Source organism: Echinops telfairi, unplaced genomic scaffold (assembly GCF_000313985.2).
Source record: "Echinops telfairi isolate 266 unplaced genomic scaffold, ASM31398v2 ScPeMD7_7475;HRSCAF=8513, whole genome shotgun sequence".
Taxonomy (NCBI): domain Eukaryota; kingdom Metazoa; phylum Chordata; class Mammalia; order Afrosoricida; family Tenrecidae; genus Echinops; species Echinops telfairi.
Genome location: NW_022111379.1, coordinates 26,728,481 through 26,754,158, shown reverse-complemented (window position 1 = coordinate 26,754,158; position 25,678 = coordinate 26,728,481). Strand labels below are relative to the sequence as shown.

Here is a 25,678-nt window from a genome sequence, read left to right as displayed (position 1 = left end):
CCGGGCCGCCCTCGGCCTCCGGGCGGCGTGGGGGCCGCTTGGCTCCGGAGGAGGCGTCCTTGCGCCGCTGCTCCTGCTCGGCGCTGAAGCGCTCCTGCGCGCTCGTCAGGTAGTAGCCGATCATCTCCTCGTGGAACTGGTGCCGGTGGCTGGTGAGCAGCAGGCCCGCGAAGATGAACTTGCGCTCGCCCTGCATGGCGGCCCGCAGGATGTTGAGGCTCAGCTTCACGTCGGTGCTGTACTTCCAGACGTCGCCGCGGGGCCCTCCGCTGCGGTCGGCCGCAGGTGTGCCTGCCGCCTTGTCCGTGGGCGAGGGCAGGCTTTTTTCCTGCGGCGACGTGCTGGCCGCCGTGCCTGCCTCCTCCTTGCTGCCCTTTCGCGATTTGGTCTTCTTCTCCTTGCCACGGTCAGGCGCGTCCGTGTGCTTGCCATTGGTGGAGTTGGCGCGGCCCATCTTGCCGTGCACCAGGCCGCCCAGGCCGCCCATGTTTTTTTTCAACTTGATGCCCAGTGTCTTGCTGAAGCTACCCAGCTTGTTGGCTACGGAGTCCGCGCGCGTCTTCTCCTTCTCCTTGCGCTGCTTCTCCTTCTCTTTGTCCTTGCCGTTCTTCCCATTATTGCTGTTGGAGTTGCTGCACACAGAATCTCGGTCGGAGTCCAGTGAGTCGGCCAGAGACTGCACGTCCTCGCCTGCTGAGGCCGTGGGGGATTCGGGCTGTGCCAGAGGAGCCTGTGAGAACACAGTCAGGGTGGGAGGGAATCAGAGCAGGAGAGAGCTATAAACAAATAGTTCCTTTAAAGACCACACCAGCCCTGTCTCGCTGAGCCTAGCTATAGGTCCTTTGGTCTCGCTGCTCTGGTTTCTGCAAGTCTGGGAAGGGCCACTTGTCAGGGCAAAGGGCAGCCTGGACCTGGTACTGGTCTGCTGCAATAACAAAATGTTAGACTAGGCTGGTAGGGGCTTCTAAGCGGTTGGTGGTCATGTTGTTAGAAGTGGGCCGGATTTCTGCTATGTCTTTGGCGAACTCGGGTTGCTGTTCGTCTGGCACATGCTCTGAATCTGAGTGGGAGCAAGGTGCCGATAGCTACTGACCCAAAACCCAGGCCTCCATTCCATGTTAGAGAACATTACTGTCCCCAGACATCTAGTTCAGGCAAGGCTGCCGTCTAATTAGATACCATCTCAGGCTGGCCCCTAAACAACGATGGGAACCTTCGGCTGAAGAAATCCTCTTGCATAAGGTGTCTCTCCTAGAAAGGTTTTTCCTCTGCTCGCGCCAGGAAGAGAAGAGAAAGCTTGCCCCAAAGCCTCATTAGTTGGTTCATGATGTAAACAGCCCCTCGATTTAATGATGACAAAGCAATTTAGGGCTTCCTCTCTCAAGCTGGCAATGTAGAGTGCTAACTTGTGAGAGATTCTGAAACAGGACAGACTGTGCAGGACAGATGGTACTATTTTGAGAAAAGGCCATTCTGGGGTGCTTGGAGGAAACACCTCTGTGAACACACACTGTTAATGTAAGCTAGCCAGAGGAGAGCAAAGCTGCTAGGAGACTATGGTCAGGACCAGTGTCTGGTGTGTGGGGAGACCTGATAAAGGAGGGCAGAGCATTCTGACCCAGTGTCCTAGGGTGCAGGGTGGGGACCCATGTCAGTAGCTGTATCTAGTATGCACAGGTACTCACTCTGGAATGGGCTTTCTTTATCCCAGAGGAAAAGCCTGGGAGATGGCTCACTGCTCTCCAATCTTATTTCCACTGTTCCTGGCTCTCAGCAAGTACAAACAGTTCCAAGAGAGTATAAGCCTCCCGTTGCCAGGTGACGCAGGAGCAAAGGGGGGGACAAGACTCCCACCAATACAATTCCTTCTTTACCATGCCCATCCTTTTAGGGGTTTGGAAAGAGCTACCAAGGTCAAATTGACTTGCCATGGACAAAAAGTGCATGAGTGTGTACATGGAAGGGGTGTGTGCTAGAGATGTGAGGGATGAGCACTGACCGCAGGGGACCGGCCAGGATGCTCTGCTTGGAACCTACCACTGACGAAGGGGCTTCCAAGGTTGGGTGTCAGATTGACAGCTCTTCTTTTCAGGTCTAGAGTTACTGTCAGCATATCCTCCATGGCTGCCAGAGAGGATCCTCCACATCACTACAGATAAAACACTTGCCAGGCACTAGGACGACCAGGCGGGTATGAAGGTTAAGAGGCAGGACCCAGGAACCAGATCTGGCACTGACTGGCTGTGTGACCTAGGCCAACCACTGTGCTTCCGTCTCCCCACGAATAAAATGAGGATATTAGTACCTGTCTCTCGGAGCCCTATGAAGAATATTTACTTTACATCTGAACTATGGGCGCACAGTGCCAAGCATGTGTGGGGCTTTGATCGGACATGCATATGCTCTTCCCTGGCCTCCAGTCATGCCTTTAACAACGCAGGGGAGCTCACGTTAGAGCCCCTGGGTAGTGCGCATGATTAATATATTCAGCTGCCAACCAAAAGATTAGAAGTTCAAGCTCACCCAGAAACACCTCAGAAGAAAGGTTTGGCAGTTTAATTCTGAAAACTCATCTCTTGGAAACCCTAGAGAGCACAGTTCTCCCACATACATAGGGTCATCGTGCAACAGAGTCAGTTTTACTGTCACTGGTATACCCTACTTTATGAGTTAAGTCGATTATTTGAAAGTGTTTGTCACAAACCCATCCCTTTCCCTGTAAGTTTATTACTAACAATATGGAAGCATCAGTTGCCAAATAATTAAAGTAGACTTGTCTCAATATTTGGAAGCTGTGGTGACACAGACCTTCCTGAGATCTGCTTTATCTCCCCCCACCCCCCACCCCATGCCCGTACCCCTCTGTCCTAACATACTGTGTAATCAGGTTGTTGGTTCCCTAGTTTGTTGAGGATACACACACAGTTTATAATTAATTTTGCTTATGGCAGCATATTGGATCATGTTCTGTTTAAACAGAGAGAGCCTGTGTTGTGTGTGACTTATTTAAAGTTTCTTTTCTAACTTGGTGTGACTTATTCTTCTTTTTGCAGAAAATAAGGGGAAAAGGTTTTCTGAGCTCATGTGCACACCTGTGTGTGCTCATATGCATGCATGTATGTAAGGGCACTCATACATGCACAAACACATATGCTTACACACGTGTGCACACATGACCAAGTACAACTGGAGTGCTTCAAGCCAACATTCTGGCAGACTGCATAACGGGGACCAGTGAGTAGGGGGCTTCCAGCTGCAAACATGCCTGGGGCTGGGGGAAATCCCATGAGCAAGTGAGTCCTGCCTACGTGAATGTTTGTGGGCACTGCACCTAGCCAGCCAGGTGCTAAAAGGTTACAGCTCCACCACTGGACAGGCTTTCTACATGCCAAGCTCACCCGGGTTTCGGAGGGGATCCGGATCCATGTCACATTCATGTAACTGTGCAAAAGGTTCAGCTTGGCTTCCAGTGACAGGATCAGTCTGGTAAGAGAAGAGTGCATGCATGAAAAGGACCCGAGCTGCCCTGAGCCTGCCCACCCCATCCACTCTTCCAGGATAAGGGAAGAGGCTCAATCCAACCCCTCTTCAGGAAGCCCAAGACCCTGCCAGCTCTCCCTGGCTTTGAGACTTGGTTGAGGAGAAACTGGTGAGGGAATATAAGGGAGAGCCTTACTGGGCCAGACGGGCATTGTCGTTGTCATCTTTCCCCCACTCCCAGTCCTTTCCTGGATCCACTGCAAAGTGCAGAGGCAGCAGCTTGTGTTCCGAGTCTGTCAGAGGGATTACAGCTGAAAGAGAAGAGAGATGCAGGTGCAGGCTGCTAAGGGCTGGTGACTTGGCTCAGGTTCAGAAATTCCACAGAGGAGGGAAACAGCATTCCAAGGCCACGTGTCAGGTTCAAGTAAATGGAATAGAGGTATAAACATAATACCTGGGCCAGATGGAACATGAAGACTGTATGTTTTAAATATAATCTGGATATTTTAAGAACGTCCTAAGTATTGATTCTGGGCATCAAAGAGCAGTTAGAGGTGTCAACCTGGTCTGCTAACATTTTGAGTATGTCTACAGACTCAGGCAGCAGGGTAAGAAAAGGTGATTACAAACCTGCTATTTCTGAGTAAGGAAGGCCAGGCAGATAGCACATCATGCCAGGTCACTTGGAAAGTTTGGGAGCATGATAGTGGGGTACAAGCAGGGTCAACTAAGGATGACTGCTTGCTCCAGAACTCATCTTTGCCTTTAGTCAACAAGTTTGATTCGTGTGACTATGATATGTATGGACAGGCCTGGGCCCAGCCTTCCGTGTCCAGGAAATCCACCTGGGTCTTACCGATGTGAAGCCCACAATCTACGCAAGTGACCGAGGACACTAAGATAAAGGAACACCTGCTAGTGGGTAGGTTAGGTAGTGGTGAGTAGAGGGGGTGCTGTAGTGGTAGGGAATAGTGTTATTTTTAGTGGAGACAAGGGAGCCTTTGAACTTGGAACATCTGAGTAGAGACTGAAATGAGAGACACGTTGTTGGCCTTTCAGAGAAGTGTTGATTCTTCACAAAGTCTGCAAAACATCTCAGAACATCAGCAAACTTAGATAACATTACACTGAATGAAATTAGACAATACTTGAAATAGTCAAGAAAATATTTACACAGAAATAAATGTAAACATTGAAGCTTACTGGAGTGGGAGAGGAAGACGGATCAAATCATTAAAGAGTAGACATGTATTTAGTTGGGTGAAAGGAAAGGCTAAATACAGTAAGAGAAAGGCAAAGGAAGACAGTAGGAGTGGCATAAAATTAAAGGCAACAAAGATAAATACTATTACTCAATCCTGCAATAACAGTAGTAGTAACAATATATCAATAGATATGTAGACTTGATAGCTAAACAGGTGTGGTTAGGGAATGGAACTATACTCATGAACACATATAAATTTGACAGACCATATTTCCATATAAGTATTTAAAAGGGAGTTTCAAAAACCTGATGGAAAAATAGTACTAAAATATATTAGAATTTTCCAACAAATACTATAAATCCCCATTCATGTGCATGCTTCACATATAACCAGGAATATAGAGGATACAGCGGGCAAAGCTATACAATTTTCAAGTACCTTGAGGGGATGAGTTGTTGAGTCTGGGGGCTTAGAGCCCTAGTCTCAAGGAACATCAAGCTCACTTGGCATCACATAATCCACACAAATAACATTCTACAACTTACTCTGCTGAGTAGCATCTGCCATCGTAAAAGCTTCTGAGTGGTCATAGGTGCAACGATCGGTCTCGGCACTCAGAGCAAAGAGGGTAAAGAAAATCTAAGCTGTCAGGAAACAGTCCCCAAAATGGGCGTTTTTAGGTTGCTAGGTGCCATCAAGTTGGTTCTGACCCATATCAACCCTATGCACAACAGAACCAAGTATTGCCCCATCCCGCGCCAGCCTCACGATTCTTCCTGGGCTTGAGTCCATCGTTGCAACTGCTGTGTCAGTCCATCTCCTTGAGGGCCTTTCTTTTTGCTCCCTGTGCTTTACCAAGTGTGATGTCCTTCTCTAGGGTTTCCCCTGACAATATGTCCATATGATGCAAGACAAAGGCTTGCTGTCCTTGCCTCTAAGGAGCATTCTGGCTTTATTTCTTCCAAGACAGATGGATTTGTTCTTTCAGCAGTCCATGTCACGTTCTATATTATTCTCCAGCACTACAAATGTATCGATTCTTGGATTCTTCTTCAATCTTCCTAATTCAGTGTCCAACTTTCACATGAGTATTGAGGCAACTGAAAACACACTGGTTTGGGTCAGGCATACTTAGTCCTCACAGTATCATCTTCCCTTTCAATACTCTAAAGCCGATTTACTTAATACAACACGTCTTTTGATCACTGGACCTATTGACTGCTGCTTCCATGAGCACTGATTGCAGATCCAAACAAGACAAAATCATTGACAACTTTAATCTTTTTCCATATTTCATGATGTTACCTTTTGGTCCAGTCCTGAGGATCTTGGTCTTCTTTTCGTTGGCTTGTAATCCATAGTGATGACTTCAATCCTTGATCTTCACCAACAAGTGCTTCAAGTCTTCCTGACTTTCATCAAGCAAGGTTGTGTCACCTGCACATCACAGATCGTTCATCGCCCTTCCTCCAATCCCGATACCACACTTTTCTTCATATACATTAACTTCTTTATTTGCTCAGCATACAAATTGAATAAGTACGGTGAGAGGATGCAACCCTGATACATACCTTTCCTGATTTTAAGCCAGTTTTGTTTGCACAACTGCCTCTTGATCCATTTACAAGTTCCTCAGGAGCACAATGAAGTTTTCTGGAATTTTCATTCTTCTTGAGGCCATCCATAGTTTATTGTGATCCACAAAGTATAATGCCTTGTCGTAGTCAATAAAACATTGTCTGTCTGTCATACTGTGGTAAATTTGTACCCAAGATAGATTAATTGTACACCAATTAATATAAAAACCTCTAGGATAGCTGGTTCAAGAGAAGACAAGGGCCTGGAAAACTCCCAACCTGGTCAAAGAAAGTAAAAGAGTAGTGGGCTGGCTTATGGGGAGGGATATTCATACAGTTACACTTTTATCAGGCTGGCAGAGTAAAGGGGAAACAGTTGTGTTTACAGGCCAATTTACATTTCTTGCTAATTGGGCAGGCAGAGTCCAGAGACATCTCAGGACAGTCAAGGACTGTCAGAAGAGCAGGGAGCAGGAGGAGGGATAGGGGGGTGGGGTAGCTGATAGCAGGATCTTGTAAGCAGTTTAAAACAAAGTAGAGTTCCTCATGCTAAACTAGGTTACTACAGTACTAGACGGTGCCCAGCAACCATGGCTGACAGTTCAGAAAGGGATTGATAGAGTGGGAGAAAAAGGTGAACCCAAACTCAGAATAATAAAAAAGATAACATCCTAGTCTGTTAGAGGCCGGTGAGACCACCTGAGACTATGGCTCTAAGAAATCCTTTAAGCGTGAACTTGAACTCATCCTCATGGCTCACCTTTCAGTCATAGGAGAGACAGGCCTATTAAGGTGAACACTAACACCAGGGAGGTAGCACTTCTTAGAACAGTCAACCATACAAGCTCAAAAGAACAGCCTTGGGGCCATAGGGGGAAGCTCAGAAGTCAGGATAGTATAGGAAAGAGGGATGAATGGAAATGACCAACACAAGGCAGAAAGTGGAGGAATGTTGTTACATTGTGGGTATTGCAATTAATGTCAAAATATGTATGAATTACTGGATGGAAAATCATCTTGCTCTGTATATTTTCACCTAAATCCCAATAAAAACTCTACAACAAAAACCCAAGACAAAATGCACCATTGCTAATGTCTCTGGGACCCTGTAGAAAATGTCAATGCATTTCAGAACGACTGGGGAAGAAGGGTAAGTACAGGATCTCCCAGGAGCAGAGAAGAGCAGCTCCTTTAGCAGCAGGTGATCACAGTGACTCCAGAGCTGCCCTTGGGCAGCTGCCTCCTCAAGGGGCTCCACTTACTCCCTTCAGAGAGCCCTCTGGAAGAGCCTCACCACAGCAGATAAGCATATCCGGTGTGTCCATCAGCTTCCCCTGCAACTTCCAAGAGCAGGGCATCTTGTCTGCCTGCCTGTGGATGATGGAAGAGAAAGGCATGTAGCTGTGAAGGTGGGGATCAGGTGCACCTTCAGTGTGCTGGGAAACCCCCCAGGTGCTCTGAGAGGCAAGTGGTGCCACTTCATAGACAGGAAGTGGGCAAGTGGTTGAGGCAGTGTTTGGCTAGCAGCTCAGGAGGGTGGTTAAGTGGGCACCTTGCTTCCAGCCTGGTCCTTCCACTGCTCCAGTGCAGTGTATTCAGTGCTGGGTTCTTGCTTCTCCCTGGGTCACACTGCTTCCACAAGGCTGGTTTCCTTGAGCACCAAGGGCTTCGCCTTGAGAGCAGGGGGTTCCCAGGCTCCATCTGGAGCACAGGGCCTTGTTCCTGCCTTGGTGGTAGCACCATAACCTTCTCAGTTCTCCATAGTGCACCCCCCACCCCTGCAGGCGTGGATGCCAACTTTCCATTGATGAAAGAAACTTTAACCTTGGCCGGAATGCAGCTCACAGTCATTGCCCTGAAGCCAGCACAAGCTGGGTGCCATTTCCCATGACTCATGGCAAAGGCACCATAATTGAAAACATGATTAGTTTAGAACATTGATACAGTTCCAGAAAATGAGTCCCGCAAGCATTACACATTCAAATACATTTAGGGAAGAACTGCCTCAAAGTAGAGTTAACATTAATGAAATGGAATGAGCAAAGCTTTTTCAACCTTCATTCGGTGGTGGGGCAAAAGGAGAAGAAATAGCTGTAAACACCCATTAATAACAAAAACATGGTTCTGGTTAAAGATGGTGACTTAAACTTGCTACTCTCATGCCCTGAACAACAGACTCAGAAAGTTTGAATGGAGGAACAATTTGGAGCCCTGAACCTCTGACGAGTGGGTGAGTGAACTGAACACACCTATAAGGAAACCAAAGAGCAGACTGTACATGCAGCCATCGAGTTGGTGGACAAATTCTCTGCTGGCTGGTGGTGAGGAACTGAATGATCTTGCCTGTAGTGCAGGAAAATCCCCAGCACCTGACAATCAGAAAGGGGAATAGCAAAGTATCCCCAGGCCAACTAGAAGCAGAACTATTTCTCCTATAATGAAGAGCTGACAAGAGAAAGATGTGCACGCCTTGGCTCCCCACACCCCCAGGTGGGCAGAGCAGTGGCTGGGCCAAACTAATTGTTGGTTGTGCTCTTTGCATATTGAGGGCTGAGAGTACAGCCTGTGAAAGGAGCAGGCCAGGTGGAACACTGCACACCACTGGAGTCAGTGACACTTGAGAGGTTAATTGACAAGGTATTGAAACTTCTTGGGTTTCCCAAGGCCCCTTAACTGTCCAGACATCTATCATTCTGATCAGTAGAGGCTAGGGACTACCCACTCAATTCCAGCACAGGGCTCTGATATCCTCAACTGCCCTGTTGTCAGAAAACAGCTCATACCTGGGTTTTTTGTTTTCTTTTAATGTCCTCCGTCTTTTGGGTTAATAAAACACTAGCTGTAAGGAAAAAAATAACACCATTACCTATACCCTGTAATGACCTCAGAAGTCGGAGGTAGCTCTGGGGACTTGAGGAAAGTGCCAATTCTGGCTTTCAGGGTTTTTTTTTGTTTTTTTTTAAACAAATTCTTTGAATTATATTTTCCCCTTCTTTTGTGGATTTGAAAAACCACTAATGGAGAGACGAAAGATGCAAGAAGTAAGGGATCATCCCAAATTCCTCACAGCCCTTTGTTGACCAGAAACATTGTCAACTTACACCCTCTGATACTTGTAACCACAATCTAATTTGCTAAGCACACACTTATTACTGAGAAAAAGAAAGCAGCTGATGGTGCTGGCTTAAGTGTTTGAGTGTGAAAGCTTGTATGTATGTGAGGAGTTTTCGTTCATGTGTGTTTTCAGGTTTACTGAAAACATTTTATTATTGTTGTTGTTTGATTTTTTGTTTTATTTTTATGATTCCTTATCCCACTTGATGGAGTCAACTGTCTGGACATGATCCAGCCATTCTCCCACCTTGAGCTGTTACATCACAATATCTCAGAGACAACAGACCGTCTCATTTTAAATGAAGAAATAAGGAATAGTACAAATAAAAGACCAATAGACAAATTCAAAAGACCTTTCTGAGGAAGGATACCAGAAAAGGAGTTCAGAAGAATAATTGTCATATACATTCAATGGATAGAGCAAAAGTTCAAAAGAGTCATTGCAAAGAAACAAAAAAAAATCTGTTGAAGAATTCAAGAAATCATTTGTGGTAGTTAAAGTTTATTGTGCCAACCTGGCCATGAACACATGTGGGATTAATTGAAGGGTAGAGTGATAAATGGCTCAGCGAGCCTCTCCTTTCTTGTCTCTTGGTTGGACCAGTGTGTGGCTGCCTTAGCTAGTTCTCTGCCTCAGCTGGCAAGACTCACTTCCTGTGAGATATCCCTGAGGAGAAGCCACATGGACCTACCCTGATGCAGCACTGGGTGCTGGAGAAGCCACGTGGAGAGCCCTGCCACCGCTGAGATGCTTACATGATTCAGCTGATACTTATTGATTCAGCTTATTCAACAAGATGCTTATTGATTCAGCTTTCTTCCTGCATTCAGCATCATTAGGTGTGTTTTGTGAGATTGAGGAGGACTTTGTAGATTGGTGTCAGACATATAGACTAATGTTGAACTTATGGGCGTGGAGAGCACTGGGTTGGGATGCTTTCTTAATGTACACTTACCCATTATATAAAACGCTCTCATAAAATATGAGTGTCTATGAATTTTGTTTCTCTAGTTTACCCAGACTAACACACCATTGCAAGAGTAATCTGACAAAATTAATGAAAAATTAGAAACCACATGAAAACTCAAAATAGAAGTCTAGAAGATTAATACTAGGTATTAGAATTATAAAACACTATGAAAGAGCAATGCAATAGAACTGAATCAATGGAAGGCCAAATTAGTGAGTTTGAAGACAACTCTTTTGAAAGCAATCTAAGGGGAAAAAATCTAAAGAAAGTCTTAAGAATAATGTGAACACAATCAGGAAAATAACGTATGCTTCCTTGGTGTTCTAAAACAAAGAAGAAACAAAAACATGCATAAGGAAAATAGACCACGGACTACTGGGAGAAAACTTCCCTAACACCATAAAAGAGGAGAAAATACCATTTAGAAAGCTGAAGGAAAACAATGATGACATATCAAAATTAAATGTTTAAATATCAAGGAAAATGAAGGAATTCTGAGAGCAGCTTGGGAAAAAGAGAAGTTAGTTACTAAGGAAAACAATAATCATAAGCTCAGTTTTCTCAGCAGAAATCATGTGGACAAGAAGGCAATGGATTGCCATATATAAAATCCCGAAGTAAGGTATATGGCCAACCAAAAATATATCCAGCAAAATTATTTTTCATATATACTAAAGGAATTTTCAGGTAAAGAGAAATGAAAAAAAATTATAAAAACAAGACCAACCTTACAAAAGGGTATTTTGTTTTGTTTTGGACAGAGAATCAACAGTAGCAGACATCATCCTGAGATGAAAATAAAAGATGCCACAATCCAGAAATAAAATAATTTAAAGTTGTCCACAAGTGCAACAAACTCATAAACCTGAAAATAAAGAGCCAGAGATTCCATCAATTACAAAGAAAATAGAGGAAGAGGCAAAATGTAGTGGCAAAGCATTTGAACCAAGAAGTCGAGTAACTCAAAGAAAGAAAACTTTTAAACTTAGGAAGACAATTATAAATAACAAGTTAACTTCCAAGAAAATGGACAAAGCTAATTAAATAAAAAAGGGGAAACCACAAAAAGCTAGTAAACCATAAAATAACAGCAAAAGAAAAAATGACAAGAGAACACATAAGAGTAACTCAGTACAGGAATTTTCAAAGAACAATGATAGCAATAACAACACCAAAATACACACAGCAACAATGACAACAATAAATTCATATCTATTAATAATGACAATGAATATAAATGGATTAAATGCCCCAATAAGAGGCAAAGAGTATATGCTTGGATAGGAAAGCTATACTCATCAATAATCCTGCTTACAAAAAAACCCCACAATTTAGAATGTCCTGGTCAAGTTGGCCACTTAGACACACACATGTCTGGGATCTTAGCAGACAACTTAAAAGCTAAGTGAACTGTTGCCTCCACACTCCAGAGCTTGTGGGTGTAGACAGAAAAAAGGGAAGGAAGGGCAGATCTGCTCACATGCCACATGACAAGTAACCACTCTCCTGGCTCATGGCATTTGACTTTTCATGTGAAGCTGCTCTGTTCACATGGTGCCACTGCACCACATCATTCTTGTGGCGACTTGCCAGCACTCCTGCTGACACCAGCTATAAAACTCCAGGCTGAGGGTAGAACCCACCCAAAAAGTGTAGCTTGTTGTTGTTTAAATAGCCTTTTAAAATCTCTCTCTTCTTCTTCTTCTTTTTTTTTACTTTTTATTTCTTTTTCTTCTTTATAACTCGTATTGGTCCCCCCCCCCCCATTATTCCTTCCCTGCACTACTTGAGGGAGTTGACTATTTCCATACAACTTAGTTTCCCACACCTCATAGCTGCATGCAATTCCATGGAAACTGCAGTCGATTTTGGTCCACATTAAAACGCACACATGCATGCGTTTGCATGTGAAACAGGGATAAACAAACAACATTCACATCCAACAGACATTTCTGAGGAAGAAAAGGCTCTGTAACTAACAGGGAAAGAATTCAGAAGAATGATATTCAGGCACTTTTCAATGTACGGAGAAAAAATATCAAAAATGCTACAGAAAAATAGAAAAACTAGAAACCTTACAACAACATCAAATAGAAATCCAGGAGATAAATTAGGCCACATTTTAAAAGAGCACAGTAATAGAATTGAATATATAGAAAGCTGAACTAGTGAGCTTGAAGATAAATCTCTGGACTCTAATCCAAGAGCATAACAATCAACAAAAAGAGCAAAAAAGCCTGAAGAAGCCTAAGAATTCCGTGAGACATTATCAAGAGGAATAACTTGCATCTCCTGTGGATTCAGGAACATGAAGAAACAAAAGGATCCACAGAGAAAATAGTATAAGAAATCTTGGAAGAAAAATTCTCGGATAACATAAAAGTGGAGAAAATAACTATTCAATAAGCCAAGAAACCCTAAACACAATAGACCCTAAAAGAAAAACATTATGACATATTGTAAACAAAATCTGCAATATCAAGAACAACTGAGAATCCTGAAAATTGGTAGGGGAAATTTTTAAAAAGAAAGTCACCTACAAAGGAAAACCAATAAAATAGGTTCAGATTTTTCAGCAGAAACCCTGCAGATAGGAAGACAATGTAATAACGTATATAAAACACTGGAAGAATATTCTGTACAACACAATTATCTGTCAAATATGAGGGAGAAATAAGAGTATCTTCAGAGACAGAGAAATTAAAGGAATTTGTAAAAGCAAGACCATGATTACAAAAACAACAACAAAGGAGAGTCTTTTGAACAGAAAATCAACAACAGCAGCAAACAGACTTGAGATTAATATATAAGACGACATCACCCGGAAATAATTTTTTCTTATTTTGAATACCTAAAACAGTATCCAAAATTAGAAGGCTGCAAATTGGGAGACAGATATATCAACTTACAATGAAGATAAATAAAAGAAAACAGGGGGAAAGTATAGGTTAAAGTATTTGAATAGAAAAACAAGTAGTTCACAAGAAAGAAAAGAGTGCTTTAAATATAGGAAGAAAATAAAAAGAGAGTAACCTTAAAGAAAAGGGGAAATCCTTAACAATACAGAAAAATTTAAAACCACCATAAAACGGGGGAAAAGGAAAAAGTGACAAGGAACTTCACAAACAAAAGGAACTCTGTTCAGAAAAATAGAAGGAAAACATAAACTAATAACAACACCTTCTCCACACACAAAAAAGCCCAGATACCATAATGATAGCAACAAACACACCCATACCAGTGATGACACTGAATTTTAATAGATTAAACACACCAGTCAAGAGACAGACAGAGCTAGATTGTTCAATAAACAGAACCCACTGCTTACTAGAACACACCTTAGGCACAGAGACAAAATTAGGCTAAAAAATCTAAAGATGTGGGCAGGGGGGAATCAAGCTAATGACAATATAAATCTCTGATAAAATGGACTTCAAGGGAAAATCAAGCGTGAGAGGCAGAGAAGGGCTTTATATAATGATTACAGGGACAATAGAACCAGAAGACGTAAGTATAATAAACATACATGGCCGCAACAAAGATTAATCAAACTCTTACAGAACTAAAGAGAAGAATAAGACAATACACGAGTTATAGCAGGAGACATCAGTACATCACTCTCAAGGAAGGATAGAATATCTGGAAATAATTTCAGTGAAAAAGATAGAAGAATTAAACAATACAATTAACCAAATGATCTCCTAGATTTATGTTGAGCACCCCGCCCCAAAATAGCCCAGTATATATTATTTTCCAGTGCACATGCAACATTCTCAAGAATAGACCATATAGACCATTAGGACACAAAGCAAGCCTTAATAAATTTTAAAATAATCAAATTACACAATCTATTTTGTGAGATCACAATAATATAAAGTTAGAAATCAACATTAGGAAGAGCAGGGGTAAAACAATGAAATACATTGAAATTGAACAACCCATTGCTTAAACACTACAGGGTAATTTATGCTATAAGGATTGAACTAAAAAAATTTCCTGAAACAAATGAGAACTAAAACAACATAACAAAAGAAACCCTTCAGTCCAATATTCAAGTTAGGAGTGATCATCTTTGAAAGCTTTAATATCTTGTTATGCTATCATTGAATTTGGAACAGTGTTTGAAAAAGTTATCAATCACGATAAGAACAGGAGCAAAGCAGTGATGCCTAAGCTCTTTGACTAAAGTATTCCTGAACAAATAGCAGCTTTGGACTTAATTTTTACTAGCCTAGGAAGATAGAGCCTATGCAATAACCAACACTTTTTTGCAGCACATAGATAAATAAGACAGGAAAGTGGAACAAGCCCTACCCAGAATTAGACAATGAGCCCCATAGCTACCAACTACAATAACCCTAGAGGCAGAAGACTTGTTTGCATAACTATCATGAGGAATAGGCTCATGAGGTATACCAACTTAATAAAGGATAGTAATGATTTTATCTGTATTTCACTCATTATCTTATCTTTCACTGCTCCCTCACATGCAGTAGAGGAAAAAGATGTCTTGGACCAAGGTAATGGTTATAAACCGAACCACACTACGTCTACAAATGAGATGATGTCCAGTGGAAAACCAGCACTGTGAGCTATGGCTGCCGTCTTAGCCTAGCTAAAATCCAGGCTAATTTTCAGTGTGTTATCTTCAACCTTGAATCAAGAGGAGGAATGTGCCAGTGCCAGAAGCAAACAAGGCACTTTCTTGTTCTAAAGAAAGATGCAGCCTGCACACAGAGCCCTGTCTCCATCCTATGCCTTGAATTAGTCCAAAAGCTATCATCGGTACTTCTCTAAACACTTATTTTGAACCACTAAATTACACAAATGGACAGGAAAAATAGTAGAAAAGGCGAGGAGATCTTGTGTGCTTACAGAAAGAGAGAAATGAAGAAAGACACACATGTACAACTACAGACACGTGAAGGAGAAAGCTTGGCCTAAAAGTATCCTTAGAGCCAGAATGTATAGGAAAGAGGAGTTATTTTCCTCTGTCCTTCCATGCAAGCCTGTGAGACCAACCAACCCCTTCCTGACTGTTTTTATAATAAAACTTCCATTAAGAATCTTTGAGAGTAAAATAGGGGCAGGAGAAACATGATAATACGTGTTTTTAGTCGTGTATTGTTCTTGGGCACACAACGTTGATAGATGTCAATCTGTTCCTCACCCTCTTTCCTTTTGTCTCACTATGACGGAGAATGTCTCCTGGGACAACCTTTGGTGCAACTATTGCAGAAATTTCTAAAACAACAAACCCAGTCAATTGTGAGGAAACCTGACTTGCAGACCACAAACAAATCTATACCTGTCAAGGATCCATCTGAGAAAGCTTGCTTCTCTTCATATAGCATATATTAGGAAATGTTTCTACTGATATAGGCAGGGTGATGGTACTGCTTACCCCATTTAAACAGGAAATAGCTACAGATGGAAAGATCTCCATCACTGATCCCATAAATAATTATGTGTATGAATTCTCTCAGTGGGGAAATGGGACAGGGCAAAGGAGGGAGTGAAGATGGAGATTTGGACAGTCTATGCATCTTGAGACTACATTTTCCAGAACACTTTGCTATTCCAAAGGATCACAACAAAACCAAACTCACTGTCAAGTCCATGCTGACTCATAGAGACCCTACAGGACAGGATTGAACTGGCCCCTTGAGTGTTTGAGGCTTTAACTATGGAAGTATAAGTTCCCTAGAATCTCCTATATGTGCCGGTACTTTAAAAGTGCTTTTTATGCATATGAGGCAATAAATCTCAAGGCTGGCCTTACTGGCTGTTAAGGATTTCTTCCTTCTAGGAGTCTCAAAATAAATTTACCTTGTGATTCAAACAAAAAAACCCCAAAATTAACATTATCACTTGTTTTCCCTTTTGACCCATCTTTAATTTGTTCTTGTGTTTACTGGTTTTTATGTGTCTTATTTTGTTGTTGTTGTTGTTGTTAGGGTTTTTGTTTGGTTTTCTACATATGAAATCTAGTATAGGCAAATCTATAGAGACAGTAATTAGGGTTATGGCGGGAGAGGCTGGGGAGTAAAGGGACCTAATGTGTAAAGAATGAAGAAAATGTTTTGATTATGGTGATGCTTGTATACCTCTTTTAAATATGTTTAAATTGCTGAATTGTATGGTATATGAATTATATGTCAATAAAGCTGTTTTTTTTTAAAAAAGCATATTTTTTAAAACCATAAAGTTCATGGAGATTTTAAAAAACAACTTTTTTATTCTTTATTTTTTTTAACTATGTTAAATACTTTCTGAATTCAGAGAAACTAGTTCTGATCCACAATGTATGGACAACACAGATTAGGAAGGTGAGTATGTCTGGCCTGTGTAGGTCCAGTGAAGTGGACAGTGCTTCCTTCCACGAAGTGGATGGTTTCTACTCTTCTGGCTGGCTACATGGCTTAACTACTCTTCCATAGAAAATGCTGATAAAACTACAATAAGAGCACAAAAATGTTGGAAATCCACAAGAACAAATAGAGAAATAAGTAAGACATGGATAGATAAATCTTTTGACAAAATTTAAGGAAATATGACAACATTCAGAAGACCTTAAGAGGAAGGTGGCAGGTAAAATAGTAGCAAGAATGAAGAAAATCCATGCCGCTGGGGAGCCTCACAAGAAGCTACACCATTTCCATGACCAAAGGTCTATGACATGTCAGAGATTCAGTGTGTGTGTGGAGAAGATGAGCCTCCCACCCTATGCCTGGACATTTTTCAGAGAATTCCAGTAGCCAGGCCTTGGTCTTGATTACCTATAGAATCTGTAACTATCTGAGTTCATGCAACTTCCAGTCAACAATTGGACCTCCTTGCTAATTCTGAATGCATAACCAAAAATCTTTACACAGATCAAGAAAGTCCAGAAGATGAAAGGGTAAAATGAACTAAGCAGATAATTATTTCAGAAGAACTTTTGATAATATAAACAAATGAAGAAAACTTTAAAATAACATCCTACCCATAGAAAAATTTAAGAATAAGTTACATTAATAACATAAGAATAAAATATTAAAAATTAATTTGAAAACTGGTATTTTTAAGAATAGATGGAGGTGTAAGTACATCTTTTGGTGGAAAAAAATGAGAAGCACACAGAAAATATGAAGCAGAGATGCAAGATTTAGAACAGTTCCACATTAAGCAGTTTGAGCTAAATAAAGAAAGAGCAAAGTAAACAGAGGACAGAAATTTATCAAACATACAATACAAGGAAATATTGATAAGCTGGAGTCCACAGATGTAAAGGGCTCCAAGAACAAGGAAGACAATGAATGATATGATATGCTCACACCAAGACTAGCACCTCCTGAGATTTCAGAACATCAGGAATAATAATTCAGTTAATAAACCATTGGCTAAATTAATGACACTAATAATAGAATTACCTTATGTCCCGGGGGATGATTGGTAATATTCTCTAACATAAAATGTCAATGATGTCTCTAAGGTGAACCCCAGATACATATAAACCATAGATATATGAATGGATTTGTGGCTCCCATTTAATTATAGCCCCAATTAAAGAACAATTACTTCATATAACATGGTCCTACTTGATGCTCAGCCTCCTGAAGAGATCACTGAAGATATGGGGGCTTAGTAAAGTGTGATGAAGAAACTATGATGCCAGACTATCAGGAAGAATAGCATCTGGGGTCTTAGAGACTTATTGTCAAACAAGCATTTTATAATTCTTTTAAAAAACTTTTTTCCCCAACAGCTTTATTAGCACCTAGTCCACATATCATACAATTTAATAGTTTAATTGTTCAATCATATCAAGAATCACACAATCATGTTGTTGGGTTTGTTTGTCTGATTATGTTTTTCCTTGTATGACATCTAGACAGATATATCTATAGAAACAGTAACTGGATTAATAATTTCTTAGTTTTATGGCAAGGGAGGTTTGGGGAAAATGCAGAAATATTAATAATGAGTACATGAAAGAAGAAAATGTCCGAAAATTGATTGTGGTGATGATTGCACAACTCTTTTAAAAATATGTTTATACCATTGAATTACATGATATGTGAATTATATGTCAATAAAACTGTTAAAAGTTAAAAAAAAAGAATTGTACAATCATTACCACTATAGTTAAATTGCCTTTAAAATGGCTTGTGTAATCATAAACAGTGCTAGTGTTCCCTCCCCCATCCCACCTTCCTTGTTTACTACTGAAACCCCCTTCCCCTCCCTATCACCCATCCCACCCCTGCATCCCCCATAGACCCTTGCATCAGTTATTATCACTATGCTTCCACTCCTTCTGTGCTTCGCAAACTGGGAAACCCAACAGTAGCAATAAAAAGGATAACTGAAATAATATGGTAAAGTTAAAGTAATAATAATATAAAGAACAATGTATAAATGCATACGAAAGAAAAAAGACCCTTACAAACATTCAAAAACCAAGGAAGAAATTTCTGACATGGAACAAGTAAGAGATACTTGCACCAGAACCAATTCAGGTTGGGTCTACAGGGAGGTCACTTGGCCAACCACAGAGTTTGATTCAGCATAGTCAAGATTACAATGGTCTCTGCCTGATAGGTGTTTGAGACTCTTGCCTGTGGATAGAGGGGATTTGCCAGCAACTTAATTTGAATAGAGACTGTCCAGATGGATTTTGGGCTCCCCTCTTTAGCCTTCTACAGTTTGGGTGTTCATAATTTTAGCTATGATACTTTTCCCTTTGCCATATTTGAATTTTTTAGTTGTCCTCCTTGGATCACACAAGCTGGTGTGCTTCTTCTGTGTGGACTTAGTTGACTCCTTGCTTAGATGGCTGCTTGTTTGGATACAAGCCTTTAAGACCTCAGACACTATTTTGATTGATAGTCAGGCACCATATACTTTGCTCACTACACTTTGCTACAGCACCCTTATCTTCAGTGATCCTTTCATGAAGGTGAGTATTGTGCAGGACCATGTTAGCAGAACTAACTTCTTGAATTGGGGCTAGAGTTAAGTAGGAACCCAGGCTCCATCTGCTTGTCCATGGGTTATGTACAACTCAGGTTTACTCTGGCTGTCTTAATGTGACAAAACCAAAACCCTAAAAGACCAACTACATCAACAGCAGTGGGCCAACCAGCAAAGAAAAAAACACAACACAAGAAAAACAAAAAAAAGCTACAAGCAGGACAGCAAAAATCTAAATGAACAAAAAGTACAACATTGTCAATCATCCCCCTGGGGTCTAAGTTAAGTGCACTATTATCATCAATTTTTCCAATGATCCAGCACCCAGACACTGTTGGTATGAGGAGTCTCTGCAAGTACAGTTCCACCTTGAGCTGCATCCCATGAGCTTTTCCCCTACACGGTTTGCTCACCCAGTTTGCTCACAGTGGGCTCTGTTGACTCTGTATGGGGATTAATACCAGTACACAATTCTTCTTAATATTATTGAACTATTGGAGTTGTATGATTGGTGAATTATGTGCCAATAAAATTTTTATAAAGTAGAAGAGATGCAAGATTTAGAGCACTCCTGCACTCAAGCAGTTGAGGTCAAAGAAAGAAAGAAAATGGGGGATATAAATTTATCAAAAATATAATACAAGGGAATATTTATGAGCTGGAGAATATGAGCCCATAGATGTAAGGGGCTCCATGAACATTGAGGACAATAAATGATAATGTTATACTCATACCAAGGCTAGAGTCGTCTGAGATTTCAGAACACCAGGGATAATGATATTCTAGAATCTTCCTAAGAAGAAAACAGGTTACAAACAAAGATCAGGAATCAGAATGGAACTGGATTTCTCAGCAGCAGCAGCCCTAGATGGAGATAGAACAGCAAAGCTTTCAACATCTGAAGGGAAACTATAACCCTATAACCAGTGAAAATATTAACAATGTTTAAAGACACAAAAATGATATTTTTAAACGTGAAAACTTGCCTCATGTGCATACTTTCTTAAGAAGCAATTAGAGAATATATTCTACAAATAACAGAATTGAGAAAATGGAAGAATGGGATCCAGGATCCAGGTGATTCAACCCTGGAAAAAAATGAACGATATACTAGGATGTCAGATAGATAACAGATGTAAGTAGATACGAGTGTAAGTCCCATGTAGTGATCAATACACTATATGGTTTGGTAGATTATAGTGTGGAGCATGAGAAAAGCATTAAACCTATGGATATAAAGTAAGAGAAGTAAAACAAGGAGGGTGTCAGCTGGTGTCCCCAGCAGGCTGACGAGCAGTGGGTGTCATGTGTTCCCCACAAATACATCTTAACCTGATTGGGACATGATTCTCAGTGGTATGATCACTATGCAGTGATGTCATCTGGCATCCATGTATTGATATAATCATCTTCCATATTGCAATTGGCTGATAGAATCAGCCAATCAGTTATAAGGCAATTAAAATGAGATGCAATACTCTTGTTCAGGTTATATTCCAGATATAAGGTAAGGGGAGTTTCCCTGGGTGTGGAATGCATCACCTTTTATCTTACAAGAGATAAAAGAGAACGGATCAAGCAAAGAAAGACCTCAGTATCACCAAAAACGAATAGGGAGCAGAGCATGTTATTTAGACCCCGAATCCCTGTGCTGAAAATTTCCTAGACTCAGGGGCAGATAGATGCCAAGACACAGAGATCTCCAAGGGATAATATGTCCCACAGATGGTGAAAGGAGATCCTTCTTAGAACTGACAGGGAAAGCCTTCCCCTAAGATTGATATCCTGAATTTGGACTTCTAGCCTCCTGAACTGTTAAAGTAACGCTGTTGTGATATTTCTGTTATAGCTGCACTAAGACAGTCGGTCAGTGGAAGAAGCAGCACTGAAGCAGGCCCTGAGACAGGATATCTGCAGGGTCTTTCTGCTGGAAGGGCCACCTGAATGGAGGGCAGGAGTTCAGTGCCACTACTGAGTAGCAGTGTCCTCAGTGCGTAACTAAACCAAGGTTTCTAGGTTTCTTTTCCAGGGCCCTACCTTCTGGCAGTCCCTTTGGAAATGCTCTGGACTCCTGCGTTGACAGTCCGTGAGGTCGGCATTGTGGTGGGTTGTCATTTTAATTCCTGGTACTGATAAGGATAGGACAGGAACTTCTGTCTGCCAAGGGAAGGAACACTGCTTGCTAAAGAATGAATATTCTATCTGCTAAGGGGGTGAACAGCTGCAGGTTAGGAGGACAAACGATGGGCCTCGAGATAACAAGCCTGGTAAAGGTTTCAACTCTCCTGAGAGCCGGCTGAGTGGGCAGTCTAAAACATCTCACCCAGATTTATATCCTGTGATATGTCGTAGAGATTTTGATGCAGAATTGTTACCTGAGATAAATGAGAGAGAATTGTGTAAGAGACCCAAGGATGAACATACTCTACTCACTGTCATTAAGTCAATGCTGACTCATAGTGACCCTCTGTGGGTTTCTAACACTGTAACTGTTTACAGGAGGAAAAAGCTCAGTCTTTCTCCTGCAGAGGTGCTGGTGGTTTCAAACTGCTGACCATGCGGATAGCAGCCCAACATATAACCACTACACCATTAGGGCTCCTTGTAAGGATGCACTTAGGAACTAATCAGAAAGTAGTCTGACCATCAAAAGAGCAGCAGCCTCCCTCCCCTTTGAACTCACTGCTATTGAGTCAATCCCAACTCATAGTGACCCTAAAGGACAGGGTAGCACTGCCTCTGTGGGTGTCTGAGACTGTACCTACCTAGTTACCAAAGTAGAAAGTTGGGTCTTTCTCCCATGGAGCCGCTGGTAGTTTCGAACTGTGGACCTTTCCGATTGCAGCCAAACGCATAACCATTAAGCCATCCGAGGTCCCATTCCCTTTTGAATGTACCATTTAAAAACTAAAAGGCTTCCCCTAGACAACATCCCCCTAGTCTCCCACCTCACCTAGAAGAACCCACTATGCTCTCAGGGCTCCAGGCGAGGAGGCATATCTTATCTATGCTTAGTATCCTCCTCACTTCTCGAGGGGGCCCCACTTCAACTCTTGAAGTGACCCTGTGTTAAATAAACTCTCATATAACTTCTTGTGCTGCCGTGTGCTTGTGAATGTGTGTGAACTCAGCTAATCTCAGGCCCCTTACAAACCTGTGGATGACAACCTGGTGCTGAGAAGCTGGGCCTGACTTTCCTCTGCAGGACCAATGTCATAGTACCTCTGAAAGGTGACCATATTTGGAAAAAAGAGACTTTGCAGATATAATCCAATTAAGATGAAATAATATATCAATGTGACTGATATCTTAATTGAAGAAAAGAGACACACAAGGAGAATGCCATGCATGGAACGGCATATGGTCAGAATTCCTGGCCACACCAGAAGGAGGATTTTAGAAATCTGACCCTGTTGGGATGGTTGAGTAAATGTTTTCTATGTTCCGGTTAAGTCAGTTATCTTGGCCTGTCTGTAACCAGTATGTCTTTTAAGTTCCTGCCTGAATAAGACTCTAAGAAAAGGTAGCAAGCATATGGTCCCAGGGTGGTCCAATGCATACACCCAGTCTTCTACACTGTGTGAATTTAGGCAGGAAAAACTATTTAAATAATTACATTCTGTATTGCTTTTTTAGGAATAGAAACAGGTGAATTTTTTTGTACCTTCTCAAACCCTGAAAGCCCATGAATCACCAGTTGTGAAATGCTGTTTTATGCAAGCCAACCTTTATCTTGGATTACCAATTCCAGCATGAAAAAGAGTGTTTCTCATCTTCACCCTTTTGGGAGCTACACTATCTACCAACCTGCACTAGCAGCTTTTCACTGTAGTGAACACTTCTGGGAGAAGCCCCTCTTCTGCAGTTTCTTACCTGTGGCGTGTGGGTAAAAGTTGGGAGGGTTTAATGAGCTAATCCCTGCGAAGTAGGAAGTATGTAGTTCAGCACCTACGCCCAGGAAGCATTATGTAAGCAAGATGATTTTGAGAGTCCTATGAGTCCATGTTTTAATTAACTATTGAAGAGTTCTCTTTCTCTGATTAATTGCTTTTTGCACATTTATTAAGTGGTCATTATGGAAAGTCTCCAGGTAGCCCTGAGTTCTGGAGAGACCCTAGTGACTGTTCACAGACATGAGGGCCTGGGAGCCCATTTGTCTAACTCCCGAGGGGCTGGGCCCGCATCCCCACGGAGGGGAGGGTGCCTCTGAAGAAGACCTAGGAGGTGGAGTCACAGTTGTCTGTGTTGGGAAGTAGCATTTCCAGAAAGCGTCTTTAAGCCTCAACCATTCTTTCAGCAAAAGTAACTATACAAAACTGCCTGTCTCTCCAAGTACGCTCTATTTAATTTTGCAAAAAGTTCTTATCAGGGATTCTGGTGTTCTTTCAGGAAAGAGAAAACTGAGGCCAGCTTAGGAGGAAAGGGACATTTAAGTGAGTATCCTGGGTCCACAGCCAGGTTTCTTTTTATTTATTTATTTTTGTTGTTGTTGTTTTTTTGTTTGTTTGTTTTTTTCCTTTTTTCTTTTTTAACATTTTATTAGGGGCTCATACAACTGTTATCCCAATCCATACAGACATCAATTGTGTAAAGCGCATTTGTACATCGTTTCTCAAAATATTTTCTCTCCATTTAAACCCCCGATATTAGGTCCTCATTTTTCCCCTCCCTCCCCGCTCCCCCCTCCCGCATGAGCCCTTGATAGGTTATAAATGGGTATTTTGTCATATCTTGCCCTGTCCGACGTCTCCCTTCATCCACTTTTTGGTTGTCTGTCCCCCAGGGAGGAGGTCACACACAGTTCCATGTAATTGATTCCCTCTTCCCTGCCCATTCTCCCTTTACCCTCCCTGTTTTGCCACTCACACCACTGGTCCTATGGGGCTCATCCGTCCTGGATTCCCCGTATTTTCAGTTCCTATCTGTACCAGTGTACCTCCTCTGGTCTAGCCAGTCTTGCAAGATAGAATTCGAGTCATGGTAGTGGGAGCGGGGAGGAAACCTTTAGGAACTAGAGGAAGGCTGTATTTCTCATCATTGTTACATCGCACCCTGACTGCACAGCCAGGTTTCTTTGTCACGGGGCAAGCCTCAGTGCAGAATCCAGCTATCCTGCTGGGTCTCTCTACCTTTGCTACAGGAGTGATCTTTCTCTGTTCATGACCACTGACTAATGGCTTCAAACATTCAGTCAGTAAACCGAATGTCCTACCCTTTAACACCAGTCCCCTGGGAAGGTCAGCACAGGACAGCCATGCTTCTCATGCGGCTCAGAAAAGATGCATGTCGAGCGGAGATCAAGCCTAGCCTGTCTGTTAGCTGTGTTCTGCCCCCATTGACCCAGGGCAGCTGTCTTTACTAGGCTCGGTCCGGTTCTGAGGTTCTCTGGTGTTTGGGAGAATTTCAGACCCTTGGCAATGTGACTAGCAGTCCTGCTCTCTATCTCATGAGCCTTCATCTGGTGACTTTCTTCTGGGCCAATCAGCAGGACACCTCCCTCCTTGATTGGAGCTATGGAGTTAAGTTTGTTTGAAACACTTGCTGAGGAATAGGACCAACTAGAACTTGCAGAATATTACTTTAAAAAAAATCAACATCAATTGTAAGAGATCTCTAGAAACTCGGAGCACTTGGCGGTGCAGGGGCATGGGCACATACACTAGAAGCCAGATTAATGTACACTAACAGAGACTTAAAGAAATTGAAGATTCACTGAGGAGAACTCCCTGGAAAGGTAATAGATTCTTCTTTATAAATAGATTCTTAGGCTCTTCCCATAAAGTATATCCTCTCCTTCCCTTCCACTGAGCATTGCCTTCTAATTTGTAGCCTCCTAGAGAAAACGTTGGCTCCTACAGAGACCTTCTTCTCGTTACTTCAGTGGCCCTGTGGGCCTGGGCTGGGAAGTACCACCTTCTCTGAGCAGTACCTTTAGTGTTGCTTCTCCAGGCCATGCAGGCCCTCTTGTCTCCCATGATTCTTGTGTTGTATTGCAAGGATTTGTGCAATATAAACTGCTTGAGTCTTCCAGATACAGAGCTTACAGGGTGAAGGCCCAGCCCGATTTGCTGAGCAACAGCTCACCACGTGCGCCATCCCCCATCCTGCCTTCAAGTGTTCCCCTTGCCTAACTTCAAACAAGAAACAAACAAACTCACTACCATCGGTTGGTTCTGATTACCATCGACCCTATAGGGCAGGGTAGAAATGTACCTGTTGATTTACAAGACTGAAACTCTTTTCAATAGAAAACTTCCTCTTTCTCCCAAGGAGCAGTTGGTGGTTTCGAACTGCTGCCCTTGAGATTAGTAGCCGAATGTGTAACCCACTACGCCGCCAGGACTCAACTAGAGCCTTTCAAATGGTGCTACCCAGC

At 42.1% G+C, this 25,678-nt stretch overlaps 1 protein-coding gene across 1 annotated transcript in view; it reads right to left on the bottom strand.

Moving 5' to 3' along the window:
- OTUD7A (OTU deubiquitinase 7A) overlaps positions 1-25,678 on the bottom strand; it is a 313,826-nt gene that overhangs the window by 733 nt on the left and 287,415 nt on the right. The window contains exons 12-14 of the mRNA XM_045285688.1: positions 3,677-3,791; positions 3,399-3,483; positions 36-730 (exon numbers count right to left, since the gene is read on the bottom strand). Of these exons, the coding sequence (XP_045141623.1) occupies positions 36-730; positions 3,399-3,483; positions 3,677-3,791 (895 nt within the window). The remainder of the gene's footprint in view (positions 1-35; positions 731-3,398; positions 3,484-3,676; positions 3,792-25,678) is intronic.